We start from the raw sequence: 17,664 nt of genomic DNA, 5'->3' as shown, positions 1-17,664 counted from the left end.
GTGTGTGTGTGTGTGTGTGTTAATTGCAGTTCATTTTGCCGTCGTTAGGGGGACCTACGACCATTTCCATGACAACACCACAGCTGCTGTGTAACAGTGAACGCTCGTTGCTAGAGGTGATCGCCGCAGATTCCACTTTAGGACTTCCGTTTCCCAAAATGGACCCAATATTTCTGGATCAATCAGCTGTGGCAGCAGTAGACGACTATCTGGAATACCGAAGGTTTGTCTCCCAGAACTCTACGTTTGTTTGTTTGTTTGTTTTTTAAACTATAAACTCTAACAAGCTCATTCACTTTCTGTATGTTGTACGTACAACAGAGGATGAATGAATTGAGAGAAGACATATCTTGAGGTCATAGAAAAGGACAATGTATCTTATAGCTCACGAAACAACTTGTTCCAAAATTTTAGTCAATTTGTGGTTAAAGCTGTAAATTGTCTCCCACTTTAATGAAGTTGTAACGAGGAAATACAACACGTTTCAACAAATTTAGTTCATTTGTGACAGCTGATTATATTACAGCTTGTTCCAGCAGTTTAAGTTGTTACAGTTATACAAACCTTATTGAAATCATTGAATTAATCTGTGGCCACAACATACACCTTGCTCCCTAATTTTAGTTCATTTATGGCCCCAAGATTGAACTTTTCCCACCATTTAATTAAAAGGTAGGAATGAGATATAACTTGATCTAGAAATGTAATTAAGTTTCAGCAATTAGCTCGAACTTGCCATAATGCAATTATGTAATTAATTTGCTTGCTGCAAGTTGTAACTTGTTCCCACAATTTAATTAATCAGTGGCCATAACATATAACCTATTCCTTCAATCCAATTAACTTTTGGCAACAAGGTATAACTTGTTCCAAAAAGTTAATGAAATTGTGAGATCTTAAAATAAATATTTCCCACAATTAAATTGTTCCAACAGTATAAATTATTTGCACCCCAAAGATATTATGAGAACTCCTTGCAATGCTTTGATTTAATTATGGGAACAACATATCTTGTGTCTGAAAACTATATATTTTTCCCTCTCTCTCTTTATGGCCACTCAAGGGCCCTGTACTGCTATAACAACTAAAGTGCGATGTAAATGCTAATTTTGTTATGATTAACGTTGGAGATCATTTTATTAATTGTGTCAACAAGGGCTGGCTTGTAGAGTGCATTCAGCAAAAGTGGGCCACATTTTCGGAAATATTGGGGCACTTTTATAATTCGCTAGTCCTTCTTAAAAAAATTCAGCTAAAACTGAGAGAGGAACTGTTCATTATTGAAAAGTTACAGTCTCTCAACCGTTTTCTTTTTTTTTAACCCTCGTTTGTTCTTTCAGGTGGGACAGCTTGTCTGCTAAAGTGGGACGTTGATGAACTAAAGCACAAGACAGTGTTTGAGGTTGTTCTAGACTGTTAGATGGTGGTATGATAAATTTGCATGATATAAAAATGTGGTCATTGTTCCCGTGATAGGAACAGTGAACACATTTTTATATCATGCAAATTTATCATACCACCATTGTCTGCCAAGCTATTTAGCTTTAACTAAGCAAAGAAATCAATATTTATTTCATTAAAATATATGCAAACATGATATCTAGAGCTGAAAAGTAATTAATCTGTGTATGCAGTGATGACAAATTTGATATTAGCATGAAAAGAGACCTGTTGTGCAGTCAAATAACAAAACAAAGGAATAGCCTAGATAAATGTCCTAGTTTTTCAGATGTCTCACTTTTGTTGTGTGACTGTCTCTTGTCAGGATTGTGGGTGATGACGATGGAGGCAGACTCTTCACTCCGCAGCAATATGAGCAGTACAAGAGGAAGATTCTCACCCAGCGGATGAAAAACAGGCTGTATGTGAGCTTTGGTGTACCAGGAGGGGTCGACTGCAAACTTATTGGCCCGGAGACAAAGTGTTTCTGTGAGCATAGGTAGTATTGTTTTGCATCTCACACACACACACACACACACACACACACACACACACACACACACACACACACACACACACACACACACACATATACGTGTATATATATATATATGTGTGTGTGTGTGTGTGTGTGTGTGTGTGTGTGTGTGTGTGTGTACACACTCAAGGATTGATTTTAAGAGCAAGGAATTCTCTTTCAGATACAAGCAACATCAGACTGATATTGAAGTTGTTCCCTCTGAGGGACCCTTGGCCCTGCCGTGCCGTGTAAGGGGGTGTTACTGTTCTGCCTATGAGTATGTTCCCCAGATCGGGGCGGTTCCTGTGCGCTGCAGGTGTAAACACTTACCTCAGGATCACAGTGAAGCTTCTGGACATTTTTGCAAGAAGTGTAAGTCCAAAGTGCCAAAATTACATCTTAGTTCACTCTGATAGCAGCAATCCAGATTCATAAAGATGATACACAGTCAAGAAGATCTTCACACTGCAGGCTTTTTGATGATCCTCTTTCAGGTGCCTGTTCCAAGTTCCAGAGCCCCTACACATGTGGGTGTGGCCAGCCCAGCTTCACACACCAGACCCTGGTACTTTAAGAACATTCGCTGGTTTCATGTGGTTAGGATGATTCAATAATAAATCACCAGTTAAGTATTTCTACTTTCAGGTTGAGACAAAATCAGAAAGGGAGGCAAGGGGTGGCCCAGTTGGCAGGGAGGTCCCGTACGCTGCCATGGGGGGGCTGACAGGGTTCAGCTCTTTGTTGGACGGTTACCTGGCTTTAGAGAACAACAGCTCAGGTGAAAGAGCGGCGAGTAACGTGAAGGGAAGGCTATAACCCTAACCCTAACTCTAGTCCGTAGGATTGTGATTGTGTCAAAAGTGTAAAGATCATACTGCATTTGTGTTTGTGCACCACGTTGTTTTCTTGCACACGTGACGTATCAAAGCTGTGAGCACTGCATATGTGTGCTCAGTGCTTATAATGCTTGGTGATTCATTAATTAATTTTATATTAATTTTTATATATTAATCAACTTCTTTTAAACTTTATGAAGGCGTTAGCTCATTGGCATATTTGTCAGGGGAATATCCAGAATTCAGAAAACAGCAGCCAGATGCGTACTTGCTGCTGGAAGCTGATGGAGACTGAGGAGTGGATACAGAACGTCTGTTTACGAACTCTCAGAGGCACGGCCTGCTGTAACTACGCCTCTCACCTCTCTGGATACAATCAGAGGCAAAGGGCATGAATAAGGCAGGTTAAAAAACACAACATTTACTGCTCCTGATAAACATTTTATAAAACATGGGTCCCCCCGGATCTTTCCAATGACAGAATCAATGAAAAACATGTATAAACAATAATTTTCTTTGTAAATCCATTTGTATCCGGTAAAAAAAAGCTCTCAACTAATCAAATATGCAACAGTAAACAAATGAAATCCCCTCAGTACTCCGAAACTGGATTATTGAGCCACAGATGGATTAAGAACATGATTGGTATAATTTTGGTGTTGTTTATCTTTGGTCTCCAGGGGATTCCAGCAACAAGTGTGAGGTTGGCATTTTCTGATTCTGGATTCACCCAGAAGTCATGCCGGGGAAAAAAAAAAAGAAAAACGAGAAAAACTGACCATCAAAAGCTGGAGTGGCAGGGATTGACATTGTTTACTTATGTTAAAGAAAACCAAGAACGGTTCCTTGTGGTGCACCTGAATTGATGTTAAGGGAACTGAGATGGACTAACCTGAACAAGTACAGATTTACCAATAAAATATTCGATTGAGTTGTTAGAATAAAACTTTCATCTAGCCTGGTATACGGCACCTTTGATGTCCATCTTTTTCAGGTGAAGACAGAGATGTCGGCCATCAGGGACGCTTGGCATCAAGAATCAACGATGCGTCTAACAAAGCGTCTGGTCACTGCCAGATGACCAAGAAAGAGTGAAATGCAGCATTCCCTTCATTTTCCATCTGTCCTAAAGACTTTCTGACAATAATGATTTACGATAGAAAATGAATCTTTAAGCGCTGCTGATATGTTAACTTCAGTGTTGTCCAAGTGTTTGATTGTACACTGCACTTCAGAACTTAACAATTAAAGCAAAAAAGAAAAAAGTAAATGCTTTAACTGAAGGAAACTGTCGCTGCAGCATCAGTATGAGTATGAGACACTGCTGCCACCAACATGCTCTCATCCATGAAGCGCTGAGGGTAAAATTAAGATATAAGATCATGAGATATTCTGAAATGAGTTTTTGTTTTGTTGGCTACCGTATTTTATTTCAGCCCATGTCTTTGTCCCTGATGTCCTTATTACTTTTCTTCATATTTAGTCATCTTCATCCTTTTTTCGTGGTGTCAAGTTCTTTTGAACAAAAAGTCTGAGTAATAGAATCTGATCTTATTCAAAGAAAAATATTTTAACCTTTAGTTTTAATTAATTAAAATTAACCCTAATTACTTTGCCATTGTGTGTCTCCAAGTTTTTTTGTGCAGCTGATTTTAGATCAGTTTTGGTCTTGTGCAATATTACTTTTAGTCTCATTGTTCTCAATTTAATTATATATAGGTTTAGTTTAGTTTGAGTTACCAAAATTTGCATGAAGGGCAGTTGACAAACATTTTTAGCTGTTGTAGTTTTCATGGATGAAATTAGGAACTTTCTTTTTTATAAAGATTACTGGAATTAATTGATAAAAAAAGTCTGATATAAACTGGACATCACTTGTAGCTTTGCCTATGATTGCCTCAAATGTCCCTCTGAGTTGCATTTAGCTGGTCAGTTTGCACATGTGAGGTGTGTGTGTGTGCGTGTGTGTGTGTGTGTGTGTGTGTGTGTGTGTGTGTGTGCGTGTGTGTGTGATGTTTTACTGCCACCCACTCAATATGCCACCAAAATAACAGCAGAACCATGGAGCTCTGCTCAGCAATGAGCACAGTTTTTAATTTGCAGATAGATGTACTGTCTCCGATTGATTAATCCCATTCCTCACGGCAGATCAGCGGTGATGAGAGCTGATTTAATCCACAACGTGAATGGAGATTGAAGCAGGTCATGTTTTCTCCATTGGCGGCCCACTTTCCTACGTCTTCAACTGAGGAATGAAAATTAACAGGGATCTAAATGAGGATTCACTCCCACTCAAATGTTCCCACGTTGATGAGAGCAAGTCACAAGGAATCAGCATCCAAACTGCTGGTGCTGGCCAGTGCATCTCAAGTCACCTGTATTGTAATGCTATCTGTGTGTGTGTGTGTGCGTGTGTGCGTGCGAGCTGAACAGGTGGTCTTTAGTGAAAGGAAGTAGGACTACGTGTGAATGACAAAGTTGATGCACCTGGGTCCCTGCAGCTGAGTGCTGGGGAGGAAGCAAGTGGAAGGAATCCCATCTGAAAGGTGACACTTCAGATTGAGTGGCCATGGTATCAGACAAAGTACTTGGCTATTCAGATGAGCTAGCATCCTCAACAAACAAACAAAAAAAATTACGTGTCTAGACAGGCAGCAGTTAAGAGTAAAATCTCAATTAATCACAGATGTAAAGCCCTTTCTCATTAGTTGGGCACAATTACAATTTAGGGTAATTGCCTCTCTGTGGAAACCACATGTAGGAGGCAACAGGTAATTTACTTTGGTCATTGGTTGAAGGAAATGACTACTATACTTCCCTGATCCCCATGGAAACCACACCCTGCTTGACTGACAGATCCGTCACCACGAATCAGGAGGTGAGCAGAGAAGATTAAATTGGCAATTATTGTTCAAAGAAACACTTAATTACCCCAGTGGCAGTACGGTAAGCAGACACTGACTTGACAAAGAACAACACATATACACACACACACACACACACACACACACACACACACACACACACACACACACACACACACACACAACCTGTTTTCCTCAGGGACAGACAGAAAAGTAACAACAACTCAGCAGAACAGAGAGACAACAATCTGACTGGTGCCAACAAATCAGCCAGATACCATTCAGATGGTAATTACAGGTTAAAATTGAATTTCCACAATTGTGCTACCTTTAGCTACTTTATTGAGTGTGGAGCATGATGATGATTTGTATTTCCCTGTTGAGAGAAATGACTTCAATTTTGTTTGTAGATGTCTTCAGGCTGGGACTCTCATCAAACAGTCAGGTCATGGGGTCCAGGTCCAGTCAAAGCATTAAAAAAAACAAAATAACTTTTCATTTTCCTGCTGTCACCTAACCTGCCCCAATCTTGGCTCATACTACAACACTCTTCTAAGTTGAGTAAAAACAAGCCACATAATTTTTGTTACATCCTGCTGATAGCCAAACAAATAAATATAAAGCTACAAAATACAACTTGTTCTGTTCTAAGAGTTTTTAAAAAAATCCTTCATAAACTCCCAAATGTGAATCACAATCCAGTGTACGACCTTGACTTACAGGCAGTGATCACATCGCTTCTCTTTTGCGGTCGGAACAGCGGGACGTTGTCAGCGCTGTGACATCAGAGGGGCTGTGCTTCAACCCCCTCATGAGTCCACAGAGGAAGATGGAGAGCAATTGGTGACAAATGGATTGTGCTTCATCACAAAGCTGTGTTGCAACGAAGAGAGAGGGAAGCCTGTATTTAATCAATACGAATGATTGTTTCAGCTCACAATTAGGTTTGAGTTCACTTTATGTTTAAAACCCTACTAGAATGCCCCTGTTGCTTGCACGTAAACATAAAGATGAGGGTGATTCTAACTCAAATATGTCCTCCTGGTGGCAAGTGATAATCGCCATTAAATGGTCTGATAACATTTACTCCTCCATTTCTGCCGAATTAAAAAATCATACTCCTTATCAAAATGCATTTTGGATTGCTTGTTCGATTTAGTGTGCTGATAATGCCTGCACACACACACACACACACACACACACACACACACACACACACACACACACACACACACACACAAATCTGCATTATGCAGCAGCCCTCCGCCAGCTCCCTGAATAATCACATCAAACCTGGAAATGCCTTTAATTTGCAGAGTAACTATTTGGACACAGTCAGTGGATGACTGACAGTCATGCGTGGAAAATAGTTCTTTCATGAATGGAGCAAACTCCTGAGCTTTTACCTGCGTTTTCTAATCCAATTCAATGGCCTGTCTAAATCATAAATGTACCTTCCATTATCAGGCTATGCTTCAGTAAGACTAGCATTCAGCGTGGTGACTAATACAATATATTCAACCCACTTGGGCCAGTTGTTACCATATTTTCTCTGTAGACCTGCAGGATGCTAATGGAGGCTAGAAAAGCACTGCTGATGAGACTGAAGAGATGCACTTCATCACTAGATATTAATGCTGCATGTTTTGTGTGTGACTGCATACATTTTCCCATAAATATAAAAGCACAAGCATGTAATGCATGTTCAAACTTGTGTTGCATATGCTAGATTAATTTATTCAGTTTTTTTAGATTAGATCTGACAAGTTCAAACAATATTAGACCTCACATCTCTGGTTCATTATGGGCAGTTGGTCTTAATACTTATTAATAATATCTGTTTTTCACTCTCAATCTCTTGCTAAATATTTCTTATTCCCTCTTAAATCCTCTAACAGAATTTAGTCAATAACTAATCCAAGAGAAGTCAACTACTGTACTGCGGATTTAGTTTTATCCTCAGCTTTCTTCATCCATTAATCTTGAGCTGAGTGGTGTCTGTGTTTCAGAGAATAACTCAATACTGCTGGTCTGTTTTCCATCAAATTAAGAGCTGCACCAACCAGACCCCCAAACTGAACATCCTCTGTCAACAAACTCTGACCTTTTATGATCATCAGCTTATTCCGGACTTCATTGCCCCCCGGAAATAAAAGAACTTGCATCCAAACATGTTTCTGTGCCTGACCAGATAAAATACTTAGGAGGTAGAAAAACAGAATGTGAGCAAAGCATGGCCTTCAGATCTCCTTTCATATTTATTGAAATCTTGTAACGAAAAAGTAAAGCAAAATGTTTCTCGAGTATTTTTGAGGCTCCCGCTTAATCAGCGCATGTTAACATCACTATCATCACTTTGTCAGTGCCATCTCACCAATCAGCTCCAAGTATTATATACAAAACCAGGTTTGGTCCATCACCTTAAATCTTTTATTTTCAAAACTCCCAATCCTGAGCAAAGTACCGGAGAAAAAAGGTCCTTGAACAGATGCTATCATTTCTTAACAGTGATGATATTTTGAGTTGAAGCACATCACAACACAGAGTCTGCACTGTGGAGTATAGTCCGTCAGGTTCTTCTTGCAGCTGATGATGGTCCCTCCTCAGTCTGACTTCTCTGACACAGTAGAACAAAAACTACTTATTGGTCGCTCGTATCATTAGTTAAAAGTTACTGCCATAACTTCCAACTGGCTCCTCTATTACAGAACTGTCTTTGTCAGTGTTTTGATAAAACACCCTTGAGTCCTGTGGTGGCCCTCAAGGCTCTATCCCCGGTCCTCTATATAGTCCCACTTTGCAAAAATGTATTAGCACTACAACATCTCATTATGTTTCTATGCAGATGATATGCAACTATACTGTCCCTAATGACCAGGGTTAGGCATGCTACCCTCGCTGGATGTCTAGATTATAAACAGCAAAAGAATCATAATTCAATACATACAATTAAACCAAAACAAGATAAATATCCTTTTTTTTTTTCCAACCCTCACAACTCCTCCGGCTCCACTGCTCAGTTCTTCAAGCATATGTACAAACTGACAAAATATTCAACGATATCCTAAATTTCCTGTGAACATTTTTCATTTTGATCAATGTGACAGACACGAAGACATTGGTAAAATCTACTGGCTTCCATTTTCAAATTATCTCCAGGACCTTTTTATCCATTAAAGGTTCAGAGATCCGTGCTCTATTTTTCTGCTTTTTTTATTTGAACTCTCAGTATTTATGTATCACCTAAACGTCTTCTCAACTGATACAGAATGCAATGGTAGGAAACCTGTGCATTTTTTTTTTCAAAAAGAGAAACTTATTACACATGTACTGGCATCCTTTTGCTGGTGACCCGTTTGATATTTCATTTCTCCCAAAAAAAAAAATCATCTTTCTCTGCTCACAGCTTTTCATGATCTCAACCCAAAACTTCCATACCAGTACACGAGCTAGGCCACAGTACGGAACTGTTTGTGTGGCTCCAATATGCGTGGATTAATTTCTTGAAAATACATATATCCTTTGATATGCTTGTTGTAAAGCAGGTGCAAACCTGGTTAGCGTATAAAAGTGCTCATGAAACAAATTTGAATTTTTGATTGATTTGACCATTTACAGGTGTTACTCATCCTTTTCAAAGCATTTCACGACATGCGATTACTGTTTTATAAAAAAAAAAAGATTAAAATAATATCTATGTTCCTCCAAATCTGTTTCAATGAGAACGGAGTATATATAGCATAATTGTACTCATAAGTACTTAGCATAGCCACCAGACTCTACAAAAACACAAACCGATACAAGTGTGAACCCGAGGACCTTCTCTGTCACGTGTGTAGTCTACAGCGTCCTCACTTATAGGTCACGGCAGTTACTCAACTGAAGTTTGAGGCAGTTGACATTCTTCAGGTGTCTTAATGTTGAATTTCGCACCTGAGACAAACCAGTGTTTCTCAGCTTAGTGGCTCGACCTCCTGCTCATCTGTCAATCAAAAGACTTCCTATGATGTTTCTATTGACGTTTGTGTCGCGCTCACCCCAGGTGCAGATGTGGCAGAGCCGCATTTACAAATAATCACACACACACACACACACACACACACACACACACACACACACACACACACACACAAACTGCAGAAATAAGTGAAAAGAGGGAAAGACAGGTGAATTAAAACACTGACTAGATAATGGGAAGTTTAAAGCAGTGGGAGCTTAATTAGAATGATGGAGGAACAACTTAGCGAGCATCAAAGAACATTAAATTGTTATTATTTCAAATTGAACAGTTGACAGCATTGTACTCTGAACTGAAAGTGAACAGCTTGTGTTGTCAGCGATGTTTTATGTCTCAATAATCGCCTGCTATCAATTCAACAGGTCAGAGAGGAGGATATCAGATTGTCCTATTCTGTTATAATATAATATGATATAATATATATCATAATATGATATAATATAATGATATAATATAATATAATTTCCTTTTGATTGAATACAGCAACAACAACAAAAATAGGTTTCATGAGTAGAAATGGAAAATACTCATCTGATTAGGTAAAACTGACCCATAACCCTTCAACATGTACTCCTATGAAGGCCTCCACTCAGTTCAAAGCTGCAGCCCACACACAGCAGGCTGCTGTAATAGCAGCGCTTGCTCACAAGTAACAGATTGTCACCATAGCACAATAGTGCAGTCAAAAGTAGCAATTTAGATGTCAAGACTGGCGAGTAACAGAGGTGTGGAATGCTCAAGAAAGCAAGGCTGCTGGAAATGTTTTCATTTGTCTTCCCAGTCCCATCCCAGTGTGCGCGCTCAAAGATGCAGACAGCCCTGCTTGTCAGAATTTCCCTTTTTACACTTCTGTTGTTGTTTTTTTGGGTTTTTTTTGCACACTGTGTACTTCACATGTGTGAAGAGAACATTTGAAAATTACAGGCTTTTTTCATCCGTACAAATCTTGAGAGAAAACTCAATGTCCAAATTAGGAGGTTGCTAAGAGGGCGAGAAAATACATTTGGATTCAAACGGCGTGCTACTCCATGTAAAGGGCTGCTGCTCCACCAGTGTGATTTCTGATAAACACAAATCAAGCTCCCAAAAAACTCCACTGTGTTGCAGTTAAACAGAGATGCAACATGCTGTGTGTTACGAGCTGGATCAGAGGACGCAACTGGGATTGTACAGTGGATGATCGATTAATGTCTGTCTAATGGTTCTGATATTGTTAGTGCTGATTAACTGTAATTACTATCACCCCCCCCCCACACACACACACACACACACACACACACACACACACACACACACTCACAGTTTTTGTGCTGCACAAAAATCCAGCAAAATTTACTCAAAAATTTGTCCTGGTCTCCATAAACATTTCATGAGCTTCTTTCTGTCTGGGGCTGATTTTACCTCCAAATGCCAGTGCAGGGATAGATTAAAGTGTGCGACAATTTGTTGTGTAGAAAATTTTAAATTATGTTCTTACTGTATGATTTGATTAAATCTTTGTAAGGAGAAAGCTAAGCGGGGGATGTTAATGCACGAGACAAAATAAGGACAAAAGAAAAGCTACTCACTGTCATTCTGCACCACTGTGAGTCACTGCATGCTTGTGTACTTGTAACAAAACCACAAGTGGAAATTATAAAGTTGATTCTAAAACAGGTTAAAAATCCAGGTCTCAATCTGCTACATCAATGACCTCAATCTCTAGCTTCATTGTGCACTTTTAAATCCAACTCCAGACAGTCAGAGACCAGGAGCGACTCCTTCCTGGCTTCTGAGGATTATAACATTCCTCTCCATTGCATAATATTTTTGTCAAACCTGTTGATAACAGGTACTTACGCCCAGTAAAAACATTACATTATTTTCGTAAAATCAGTTAATGGCAGAATTGCCAACCATGCACCCTGTTCTACATCCAGACAAATTGCAATAGCAAATGATAATCAAAAAGAAAAATGACAAAACACAGTCAACTGAAACGTCACTGTGTGGTTTTGTTAGTTGTTGAACAGTAATGGAGCATGAAAACTTACACTTTTGTGTTTACACTCATTGTACTTTAAAAAAAAAGTGAAAGCAATACTGACATGAACAGTGTCTGTCTTCATAATGTCGACTATTTGTCTTTCATTATTAGTTCTACAGGAGACAAGCTGACTCTTTCTGGTTAAAATGCTTTTTTAAAAAAACAACAACAACAACATTGCGACTCATTCGTGTAAAACCGTATGAGTTCCACCAGTATTTTCCTCTTCTTCTTCCTCTTTATTTTTGGTTCTTAGCTATCATGAGTTTGCCAATCTGCGTAACTCAAATTATTCATCAACTGACCTGTCAACTTTGTCCACGTGTTTTATACATCTGCTTCATTCACATACTCGACACTCGCGCAAGCTGTTGGCTTAAAAAGGTGTTATACCTCTTGAAAGGAGATGCTGAATGTGTCTGCATCCCCTGAAGAGGACTAGAAATTCTAATTCCTGCCTGTGATCATTATACGATTCGCTACTGACTCTGTGCTTCGTGTTCTCTCACTTGTGTCTCATTCCTCATCTTCCTCTTAGCATCCTGTGTTATACAAAAAGCCCTTAGCACATCCTCCGCGCAACTTAAAAAGCAGCACTGCTGAAGAATACTGATTTGATAGATTATATGACTGGGAGCTGGTATACAAAAGGAATATGAATAGGAGGTAAATGAAGCACTTGGTGATACAGATTCATTTGAAGTGCTATTTGGGTTTCTTATTAAGTGTGTTTCAGATTAGGCTCCTCTTTGGCTGACGTGTCTCCATATTCAAATTTAGGCCTTTTGTTCACATCGAGAGTCCCAGTCTCTCTCTCTCTCTTTTTTTCAATCTGATGGAATGAACTGCAAAACAAAATTAGTGGACTGATTCAGTGCAAAAGCATGTCAGAAAGAGTGTTCGCGTACATGTGAGTGTGTTTGAGATCTTTTTGATTCCAGCTCACCGAGGCGCCATCACGGGAGCTTCTCTATAGGAAAGAAGCTGGCCCATTCTGTTGCGACTTCACATGGGATTATTGATCTTATTATGAAGAAGAATCACTACATGATTGGGAAATAATTTATCACCTTCTTCCTCAAAAGTTACACACCAAAACATCACAACAGCAATCGATCGGTGTGTGCAGAAGAGTGTGTCATGCTCCTTATTTAAAATTCCCACCTGCATTTGAGACCTTATAGTTACAGCTGCAGAGTTTTGTCTGATGTTCAGTTGAACTTGTTTGAATAATGTAAGTTCTTAAGGGGACGTTAGTTGTCTTCTATCCTAAAATTGTGATTGCATCAGCGGGATGAAAACGACCTCATCTCCAAAACCCTCTCGATATGACGGGAAACAATACAGAACCATCTATTCATAGTCTGTATTGTTGTGAGTTTTGAGTGTGTGTGTGTGTGTAAATGAATTAACATAGTTTTTAAACACACGAATGAGAGCATCATCGGTGACGTTCACATGAAGAAAAACAATGACTTGCGCTAAAGCGGTGCGCGACTCTGACGCCATTTGCGCAGCTTGTCTGGCGCACACAGGTATAAAACCCAGCGCGCAGCGAGCGCACAGAAGAGCAGAGGACTGGAGACGCCACCGCACAGCGCGCAAACATCCCTCCAACACTCTGGGAATTGTAAGTACTTTGATATTTCTTGTGCAAACAAACAAAAAAAAAAAAAGGAAAAAACTCAACTGAAGTTATACTCAGCTCGACTTTCGACTCCTTCTGCAGCAGTTGAATTATTGTTGGAGTTTCATCATGATTTTTTGCTTTCAGCTCGTTTCTCCATGTGGAGGATTGATCGCTCCAGTAATAATATAGTTATTTAAGCTGCATATAGGAACAAGCGGGCTCACTGTAGCTGTCCTAAACTGTCAGATGCATCCTAACATGGTGAGCTGGCTGGGGACTCTTGGCTTCCTGCTGTGGGCGCTGCTTTGCCTGGGCAGCCTGACGCAGGGATACCCGGTGAAACCAGAGAACCCCAGGGAGGACGCCCCGGCGGAGGAGCTGGCCAAGTACTACTCAGCCCTGAGACACTACATCAACCTCATCACAAGACAGAGGTAGGCGGACTAATTACACCTCTCCAAGATTAGAGGCTTGGCCAACAGCTCAGACACGGACTCCTTTTGATTTCCAGGAATAATTGTCACTGTTTTTTCCTCTCCAGTGGCTGTTTCATTATATTATATGACAGATAACTTACAATGACACTATTGTATTATAACCTATTATTAATGTTGAACCCCTTAAGGATTCACTGCTATGTTTCATCAATCAGTTTAAAATACGGCACAAATTTCCAAGTTCTGCAGGATTTGATGGACAGTTTTCCTCATCTCTGTGACACAGAATTAAAAAAGACATGTTTTTCCTCCATCTACTATCATCTAACGTGACATCACGCAGGACAGATTATCTGACAGATATTCTCTTATCTCTCTGACAATAAATAGAACCTACAAAGGGTCATCAAGCAAACAAAACAGGCCACCACCAGTTTTTTTTTCTGCCACTCTGAATCTGAGTCTGACCAACCGTTCTTGGTACAGGGTGGAACACCCGTCACCCATTTAACCACCTGTTAAAAAAAAAAAAAAAAAAAAAAAAAAACCCTGAAGAAATCTCTGCTGTGGTCAGCTTGCCATGTCAAATATCCTGCGGTTTTTCAGCTTTTTTCCAAATGTCCTGGATGTCTTTGGTGGCTCTGACGCCGCTGCAGGTGTTTAGTCATGCGGGAGGAGAGCACGCTGCCACGGCTTATCATCTGAGGAGCAGAAAAGGAAATAAGACCTCCTAGGATGTGTATCACGTCTGTGCCTGCTGGGTCTTGTTCTGGCTGTGTGGTTGGGTTTCTCTCAGCTCATTATTGGACATCTAGAGTAACAGGACTTATACCTCAGTGTCATATTCAGTCAAGGCCTCCCTCTTTGAGTTTTTTAATTTAAATTTTTTTTTTTTTTTTGTATTTTAAAGTCTTTAAGTTCACATTTTACTGCTGAAATTTGATCAACTCTTTGCGTCCCAGGTATGGCAAGAGGTCCAGTCCTGAGATTCTGGACACGCTGGTCTCAGAGCTGTTGTTGAAGGAAAGCACGGACCCCCTGCCACAGTCAAGGTGCGCCACTCACTTTAGAGTACCAACATTCCCAGAACACCCGCGGGGAAGCTGACCTTGACCTTTTGCTCCTGTCTCACCAGATATGACCCATCATTGTGGTGATGATGTCATCGATCAGCGTTGGCTCCATCATCACACTGCAGCCATCCCGACATCTGTCGCTTCATACGCTCTTACACCATGAGATCACCCGGCCTCCACCCAGCCCCCCACCCCCAAACCGCCTGGTACCTATATGAGCCACCATCAGGTCCTCCTCCGTGTAACACCCGTCAGACTGCTTCGTACCATAAAACTGTAAATAGTTTATTCAGAGTTAACATGTGTGAACCTTGCAATCAAGTAGGGGAGGGCCACATGTATTGTATTGTATAACTGTGCTTATTAAAGGTTCATTATTTGAAAATTGATTTATTTGGTTTTTTTTTGTTGTCTGTATGAAACATCAATGAAGTACACGTGGCAAAAAACAACCTCAGAGAAACATGTCAAAATGCTGTCACAGTGTGTCTGATATCGATGTATGTCTTCAGACAAATACAAATCCTGTATCTTGGGCGATAAATGTACTTATTTATTCAGAGGAAATGCTCATTTAGCTTGTTAACCTTAAAATGACAGTCCTCCTAACGACACTCAGAATCTGTCTGTGTCTGTGTTTCAGGAGGCTTCAGACTTTCATTAGTTGTTTACTGATCCGCTCCCGACCAGTCGTGATGTCACAAATTAAGCTTTTGTTCACACGCCTTCACTTCTCCATATTTTTAAACCGTTTCTGACAGAGAGAACAAGGTGAACTCTGAAGTGGAGGAGCGTTTGCCATAGACCGGGTAGGCTTGTGGGGTAAAGTAGAACAATGACGTGCTGTTTTATTTGAGCCGTCAGATTAAAGAGAACACTTGTACTGAATGCTCTTTATTTGAGAGGGTTTCTCCACACGCAGATCACGTTTTGACTTGCACTGCCACACCTAACCACCCTGCCCTCTTTAACAGGCTCCATGAGGCTGGATAACACATTTGAACCAGTCCAACAAGCATGAACGGACAAAGAAAAGAAGTATGATCAGTCAATTACAAGCTCCCAAAGGGGTATGTGGCGCTCTCTTGTGGCCATTTTGGATGAACACCTAACGAAGGGAGAAGTGACAATTCCACAGGCATGTAATTGCAATTATACGAGCGGTTAGTCCACCAGCCTGACGTTACATCAGCCCACCGAGCTCGATTCAAAGAGTAAAGAGGAAGTGAAGACGCAGGCTGCAACTGAAATGAGATGTGAGAGGATGAGAGAACATTCAGGGTCGGGGGGGTGGTGGTGGTCTGGTGAGGCCATGCACAGCCTCAGCATGAATAGCTCACAGGCTTGTAAAAATCCACCTAGTCAAGTTTTAGATTCAAATTTTGGTTTTGTTTTTCTTTTAAAGAACAAAAAATAGGGAATTTATATGGAGTCGGTCAGATCTTTATCCTCAAAATCAGAGCTTTCCCTCTGAGGACCTGAATAAACTCTGACGCTTCTCTAACAGAACATTAGCGATGGTCCTAGTTCCTGCTGCTTCCTGTTCCTCCTGCCCTGCCGTTTATATCTTCCCGGCGTGCCTTTTCAGAGGAAGCCACATGTTGATTAATTTAAGATTAACTCATAATGTTCACAAGAGGACATTTTGGTTCATTTTGTTGATGACCTAACCTGAGTGTTCCATTTCGGTCCCTTGCTGGTCATGCGAGAATATTTGATTCAAGATTTAACCAGGATGTTCCCCATGCGTTCCTCTGTCGATCATACAAGAACATTGTGATGAGGATGTTTGCATTAGGTTCTAAATATGTCCAGTTAAGGGTCATGGGGGGGTGGAGCCTATCCCAGGGTCAACGGGCGAGAGGCGGGGTTCACCCTGGACAGGTCACCAGTCCATCACAGGGCCAACACATAGAGACAGACAACCATTCACACTCACAGTCACACCTACAGTCAATTTAGAGTATCAATCAGCCTCATCCCCTCTGGATGTCTTTGGACTGTGGAGGAAGCTGGAGTACCAGAGAGAACCCACACAGGAACAGGGAGAACATGGAGACTCACACAGAAAGATCCTGTGCTGGAGCCGGGACTAGAACCTAATATAATATAATATAATATAATATAATATAATATAATATAATATAATATAATATAATATAATATAATATAATATAATATAATATAATATAATATAATATAATATAATATAATATAATATAATATAAATATTGGTTTTATCATGGTCGAATTTTAACATTCCAGCAAGGACACACAGAACATTCATAGACAGTTCTCATCTGGTTCCCTGTTAGTCACATGGAGATGTATCATTCTGAACTTCATGTATGTTTCATACGGTTCCTTATAGAACCGGGCCTACGGGGACTGTATTCCTCCGTGTTTTCCCCAGTTGGCTACATTATAATGTACTATTGACTACCATTATTTGCCATTTTGTTTTATCACATTATCAAAAAAAGCAAACATTACAGGAAAATGACACAAATATGTATGTATATATATATATATACACACACACACACACACACACACACACACATTTAGTATTTGTCACTTCCAAGTAAATATAGTTATTTTAAGCCCAGTGTTTTCACATCCTGGTTCTCTGTTTCAAATGTAGCTGTAATGTTTTGGAAGTGGTGTCACATGACGTGAGTAATGGGGGGGGGGGGGGGGGGACAAGTGTTATAACTTCCAATGTTTAGGAGATTTAGTCCAGTTGGGTAGACGTTGGTACAGTGTGATACCAAAGTTTGTATGTGGTGAACTGTCGCTCCACTGGAGCAGGGCTGA

The 17,664-nt window shown here is 40.2% G+C and overlaps 2 protein-coding genes across 7 annotated transcripts; both read left to right on the top strand.

Moving 5' to 3' along the window:
• The first annotated feature begins 40 nt into the window (after positions 1–40).
• Positions 41–4,516, top strand: fam221a (family with sequence similarity 221 member A). Of its 6 annotated transcripts, none has more exons than XM_086193062.1 (6): positions 41–223; positions 1,766–1,861; positions 2,142–2,332; positions 2,455–2,525; positions 2,591–2,738; positions 3,791–4,515. In XM_086193062.1, the coding sequence occupies exons 1-6, from the start codon at positions 69–71 to the stop codon at positions 3,889–3,891; spliced, it is 762 nt and encodes a 253-aa protein (XP_086049188.1). In that variant the 5' UTR covers positions 41–68; the 3' UTR covers positions 3,892–4,515. The 6 variants fall into 6 exon arrangements, with proteins under 6 accessions (XP_086049188.1, XP_086049183.1, XP_086049189.1 ...); XM_086193057.1 differs by having other exon boundaries at positions 1,766–1,939; positions 2,109–2,332; positions 3,791–4,513; XM_086193058.1 differs by having other exon boundaries at positions 45–223; positions 1,766–1,939; positions 2,109–2,332; positions 2,606–2,738; positions 3,791–4,506.
• An 8,697-nt stretch (positions 4,517–13,213) lies between these two features.
• npy (neuropeptide Y) lies at positions 13,214–15,232 on the top strand. Its single transcript, XM_086192422.1, has 4 exons — positions 13,214–13,334; positions 13,581–13,768; positions 14,734–14,823; positions 14,907–15,232. Exons 2-4 carry the CDS (start codon positions 13,581–13,583, stop codon positions 14,926–14,928), a joined length of 300 nt encoding a protein of 99 aa, XP_086048548.1. The 5' UTR covers positions 13,214–13,334; the 3' UTR covers positions 14,929–15,232.
• The last annotated feature ends 2,432 nt before the right edge of the window (positions 15,233–17,664 follow it).

This window comes from Aulostomus chinensis, chromosome 22, assembly GCF_037954235.1.
Source record: "Aulostomus chinensis isolate RoL2024-O1b breed Wild chromosome 22, RoL_Achi_v1.0, whole genome shotgun sequence".
NCBI classification, from domain to species: domain Eukaryota; kingdom Metazoa; phylum Chordata; class Actinopteri; order Syngnathiformes; family Aulostomidae; genus Aulostomus; species Aulostomus chinensis.
This window is presented reverse-complemented; position numbering and strand designations above follow the sequence as displayed.

Excerpts from the sequence above, each read along its gene's own strand:
- fam221a (XM_086193057.1), top strand. The coding sequence starts at position 69 with ATGACAACACCACAGCTGCTGTGTAACAGTGAACGCTCGTTGCTAGAG. Across the intron at positions 2,526-2,590 it reads GCTTCACACACCAGACCCTG|TATTTCTACTTTCAGGTTGA; the intron begins GTACTTTAAGAA and ends TCACCAGTTAAG. Across the intron at positions 2,739-3,790 it reads TTTAGAGAACAACAGCTCAG|GTGAAGACAGAGATGTCGGC; the intron begins GTGAAAGAGCGG and ends CATCTTTTTCAG.
- npy (XM_086192422.1), top strand. The coding sequence starts at position 13,581 with ATGCATCCTAACATGGTGAGCTGGCTGGGGACTCTTGGCTTCCTGCTG. Across the intron at positions 13,769-14,733 it reads AACCTCATCACAAGACAGAG|GTATGGCAAGAGGTCCAGTC; the intron begins GTAGGCGGACTA and ends TTTGCGTCCCAG. Across the intron at positions 14,824-14,906 it reads GACCCCCTGCCACAGTCAAG|ATATGACCCATCATTGTGGT; the intron begins GTGCGCCACTCA and ends CTGTCTCACCAG.